The sequence below is a fragment of the Teleopsis dalmanni genome, chromosome 1 (genome assembly GCF_002237135.1).
Source record: "Teleopsis dalmanni isolate 2A chromosome 1, ASM223713v2, whole genome shotgun sequence".
Taxonomy (NCBI): Eukaryota; Metazoa; Arthropoda; class Insecta; order Diptera; family Diopsidae; genus Teleopsis; species Teleopsis dalmanni.
The window spans coordinates 61,793,320-61,798,884 of record NC_051846.1 but is presented as its reverse complement, the minus strand read 5'-3'; the positions used below and the strand labels follow the sequence as shown (position 1 = coordinate 61,798,884).

At 40.3% G+C, this 5,565-nt stretch overlaps 1 protein-coding gene across 1 annotated transcript in view; it reads right to left on the bottom strand.

Annotated features, from left to right (window-relative positions):
- LOC119682420 overlaps window positions 1–5,240 on the bottom strand; it is a 9,569-nt gene extending 4,329 nt beyond the window's left edge. Inside the window, exon 1 of the mRNA XM_038095862.1 lies at window positions 39–5,240. Within this exon, the coding sequence (XP_037951790.1) occupies window positions 39–5,240 (5,202 nt within the window). The remainder of the gene's footprint in view (window positions 1–38) is intronic.
- Window positions 5,241–5,565: the final 325 nt, after the last annotated feature.

Here is a 5,565-nt window from a genome sequence, read left to right as displayed (position 1 = left end):
AAAAAGCCTTTTGTTGTTTTGACCTTAGCTCGTCTTACTTGGCCGTCTTTCGCTACAGTTGTCTCGATAACTATGCCTTTTACCCAAGTATTTCTCTTAGCCGTTTCATCAACTATCAGCACAACGTCTCCTACCGTAATGGGTTTCACTTTATTGAACCATTTGCCGCGACGCGTTAATGTCGAAAGTATCTCACGCACCCATCGTCGCCAAAATTGATTTGCAAACATCTCAGATTGTAGCAGGCACATCTTTGGATCGATTCTCTTAGCATCACAAAATGGTTTCAAACCATTAGCGCTCCCCAACAAGAAATGGTTTGGAGTTATTAGATCCTCATCTTCACTATCGAGTGACACGTAGGTTAAAGGACGCGAGTTGATGATCATTTCAACTTCAAGTAATGCAGTACGTAAACTTTCATCCGTAAAACGTTGAGATGGCGAAATTTGATACAGCACTGTCTTAATTGTTCTTATCAGTCGCTCCCACGCTCCTCCCATATGTGGTGCTGCCGGTGGATTAAATTTCCAGTCTATTCCTTGATGAGCTAGCTTGTGTTGCATAACCGAGGAATCAATGTTCTTTAACTCCTTTCTTAAAACGTTCTCGACACCGTGAAAATTCGTTGCATTATCGCTGTAGATGGTGATAGGTTCTCCTCGTCTGGCAATAAAATTTCTTAAACACATTAGGCATGAGTCAGTACTAAGACTATGGGCGATTTCGATGTGAACGGCTCTGATAGTCAAACAAGTTATTATAACACCCCACCTTTTCAGTGCTTTGCGATTCTCAATAACCACCATTGGTCCAAAATAATCAATACCCACATGAGTAAATGGACGTTGAAAAGCTGCTAGTCGTGCTGGGGGAAGTAAGGCCATTTGCGGCGCTTGAGGTATTGCCGATGAAATTTTACATACGTTGCAGTTTCGTCGCATCGATTTGAATAATGGTCTTAATTTTGGTATGAAATACAATTGTCTGACCTCATTTAAAGCAGTTTCATGTTGGATGTGATAAAATCGTTCATGATAGTGCGCACATATAAGGTACGATACTCTATGTTTTGGCGGTAAGAAAATAAAATCAGTTTGAGGTTTACACTCATTCGTAAAGTTACTCGCTCTGTTTTTTACTCTTATGAGCTCATTGTTATCCATATACACCTGCAACCTATATAACGGACTGTTCCTTTCTACTATTCTCCCCATTTTCAGTGTCGACCAATCTTCAAGTAGTTCCTGTTGCACGCTTTTGTATATTAAGAGCTTCGCGCGCTCAATATGTTGAACAGTCAAAATAACGTTTGTAGCATTGAAACCGCCACAACGAGCCTTTAGTTTCCCAATGTAGAGTAGCCAATTTGCAACGGCACGGTACAACTTGATCCAGGATGAAAAATATTCATAATTGAAACATGGTTGTGTCTCGCGATGATATAAAAATTTTGCACGAGTTTCACTGGTCTCCATCGGACCTAAGTCCACCTCAGTTGGCCATTTATCCTCGTCTTGTAGCAAAAATTCTGGTCCTTCGACCCACCGCTGCACATATTCGGGACTTTGTTTTGTTTTCGTTGCACTGTCTGCAGTATTTAATTTCGTGGGTACCCATCTCCACTCTTCGACGGTTGATGCTTCTTGAATTTCTGCAATGCGAAACATTACGAATTGTTGAAATTGACGTGGATCACCACGCAACCACTTTAGCACCGTTTTGGAATCGCTCCAAATGAAACGCTTTTTAATATCAAATGTGTGTACTTTACATATTGTATTCATAAGCCGTGTGCCAATTACAGCAGCTTGTAGCTCCATTCTTGGAATAGACATCGGTCGCATTGGAGCGACTTTGGTTTTTGCTGCTACGATCCTCGTACTTACTCCATATTTATCTTTAATGCGGAAGTATGATACAGCTGCATAAGCAAACTCACTCGCATCTACGAATGTATGAATTTGTACATCACATGAACTTTCTGTTATGTATGGTGAATAACAACGGGGTACAGAAATATTAGCAAAAATAGGCATGCAGGCAACCCAAGCTAACCACTTGCCCATAAGATCGGGTACCAGTGGTTGATCCCAGTCGATTCCGCTTCTCCAAATATCCTGAATAAGTATTTTTAAATATGATGTGAGGCAAGCTGCCAGTCCCAATGGATCAAAAATGGACATTAAAATTTGAAGTACTTCTCTTTTAGTGGGTACAATTTCATCTGCAAAAACATTACGACGTAAACGAACGAATTTTAAAACATATTTAAAGCAATCTGACTTCGGGTCCCAATACATGCCGAGAATTTTTTCGATCGGAAGTGTGTCGATATTATTATCAAACGACTTACCCGTCTGTTCACCATTTTCGTTTAACGCAGCTAAAACTTCTGGTGCATTACTTGTCCAGCTTCTCATATGGAAACCACCTTGTTCATGTATGTTGCGAACTGCCTCGGCTAATGCTATTGCTTGTTCAATGGAATTTGTTGAATCTATAAAGTCATCCACGTAATGATTGTTTTTAATAGCGTACACTGCTCTAGGATTTTCAGCTATAAATCTTTCTGCGTTCAGGTTTCGAATAAAATGCGCTATATATGGTGAACATCGCGCACCAAAGCTAACTACATTTAATTTATAAACGCAAATATTTTTAAATGTCTCGCTGAACCATAGAAATCTCTGAGCATCAGTATCTGCTTCTTGTACTAGAATTCGATGAAACATTTCAGCAATGTCACCACAGACAGCTATTCTTCCTATACGAAAATTTAATAATATGTTTATAAGTGGTCGCAGCATATCCGGCCCCTTCAGCAAAAAATCGTTTAGTGACACTCCTTCAGCTTTGGCTGCAGCATCCCAAACTAATCTATGCTTTTTCGGTTTAAGTAGATTGCGCACAATAAAAATTGGTAAATACCAAATCTTCCCACCTCGCTCGTTAATTGCTTCTGGTGGCAACTCAGTTGCGTAGCCCTTGCTGACTAAAGTAGTGATTTGTTCCTTTAGCTTTTGACACAATTCAGGGTCCCCATGCATTTTTCGACGTAAGCACTCCGCTCGACGTAATGCCATCGGCAAGCTATTTGGCAATTCGACCGTATCGGTGTTCCATGGCAAATTGACAACGTAGCGGTTTCCGCGTAACTGGCACTTGCGCATTATTTCCTCTGCTCGCTGATCCTCAACTGAAAGTAATTCTGCTTTTGGGGTAGCCACCGCGACATTCTCGTTTACTATAAATGTCTTTACTAACTCATGAAGCTCCCTATCAGCTTCTTGTCCACAGCTACATTTGTGTAGGTTTAAGTTGTTACGGTGGTTTAATTCACCACCACCAAAAACTGTCCAACCAAGACGTGTTTTCACCGCCACGGGTTCTTGCCAGCCACCCTCTCTCACCTTAAGTGCTGAAATTAAGTTTGGATTATTTACGCCGATAATCAGCATGGGGACAGCATTTGTATAACTTGCTAGAGGCAAGCCATCTAAATGCGGATACCATTGTTTTATTTTATCAGCTGCAAAAGATTCTGCTGACATGCGTAAGTTGCTTACTGTGCGGACATTTTTCAATGGGAATTTTTTAGCTTGAGGAGCATTGGCAGAAATTTGTAAGTTGAGCCTTTTTGAGTTATTTTCCTGTCGACTGATATTACCTGTCCAATTAATGCATAGCGCATCCTGGATACCATCGTTTCCCAATTCATCGGCTAGACTTGCTTCAATAAGCGTTAGTGTTGACCCATCGTCCATCAATGCATATGTGTTAATAGTCCTTTTGGTGCCATATAAAGTAACTGGAAGAATTCGGCAATATGACCAGTTTTTATTCACTGATGAATTATGGTTGTTGAGTAACGCTTTGTTTGAGTATGGACTTAAACTTATTTGTTCTACTACATCCGATGAAACATTGTTAGCTGTAAAAGATATTGCTGGCGTAGATTGGTCTATCCGAGAATGCAGCATGGGGTGGTGTCGTGCATTGCAGCCATCAATGCCACACACTTTATTATTGAAACAGCGACGCCTATGCTCGCCTAAGCATTGTCGGCACAGCTTCTTTTCCTTGACAATGCGCCAGCGTTGATTAGTAGGCTCGTTCTTGAATATTTCACATTCCATTATTTTATGTCCGCCGCCACAAATGTAACACCTAACTGCCGTGGTTGTCATTTCAGCTGTCTGATGTACGTGCACTCGTCCTTCCTTTTTTAGTGGTTTATCTAAAAAAGAAGGTGTAGCTACTCTACTTGCCGCATTTGCTAAAGATGAGAGCCACGCTGAAAAATCGCGAAGTGTAGGTTCGGCTATTGATGCTGAATGTAGTGCCCATTTGAGCTTCATATCTTCAGTTAATTTACTTATTAACTCATGTAATAAGAGTGGATTATTAAAATAACTATTGAGCTTACATGCCTCAATTGTTGCAACTACATTATTAATGTTGACTGCAAAGTCAATTAAATCGCCCAGCCTACCCCTTGGAGGCGGTAACTGACGCATTTTCTCAATTAACTTATTTAGAATTATTTCTGGTCGTCCAAAATACATACGAAGAGTGTTTATTATTTCTCCAACCATATTAGGCAACACCAACATATTGCGTACTACATCGCGCGCTTTACCAATGAGGCACCTCTGTAAGCGCATTAGACATTCATAATCGGAGAAACCTGCGATTTGCTTAGTTTGCTCGTACGAACTTATAAAAATGTGCCATTCTTCTGGATCGCCGCGGAACGTAGGCAAATCTCTCGGTATGCATTGACGCGCTGCTAGCTGAGACGACGTAAGCGTGGGAGCGATCTGTAAGGTATAAAGAGATGGATTATTTACTAACCTTGGTGTACTCTGTAGATGAGGTTGGCCATGTGGCGAGAAGTGTTCATCAGCTACGGCTTGATGTGCATTCAGCTGAGGCCCAACTTCAGGCAAATGTGATTCCACGATACCCTCGTCGTCACTATCTGCAGTGAGGATTTTAAATTTTTCCCGCAAATAGCTCTCCCTAATCTGCAACGACTCTTCTAGCTGTTGCAACTTAAGTTGTTTTATTCGAGTAATGTTGGCGCTGGGCTGCTGCTGTTGTCTACTATGTTGACCATCATCCTCATTGTGTTTGTGTGAGATTTTATCATCACCATCTGCATCTCCAACTTCAAGTATGGCTGCTGATGTTAAACCTTTTTGAAGAGGCAGCTCCACGTCATTATCATTTTCCATCTTTGAAAGATTTTTTAAGAATTTCTTGTTGTAAAAAATAAGTATATAAATGCACCTTTGACAATTTTAAAGGTGCAATTTTAGCACTCTTTATTTTGCGCTTAAAAAATCTGTAACATGATTAATGATTACAGTAAAATATTACGATTGAAAAATTAAACTAAAATTTACTTACCTTTGTCTAGCAATCACAAACAAGAAAAGAGAGAAAATGAAAAACGGAAATGTTACTAAAAATTTCGAAGTCTCCAAATCAGCTGTTTGTCATGATTGCCAGACAAAGGTTTTTAAATTATTCGCAATTTTCGGCAACACTGAGCAAGAA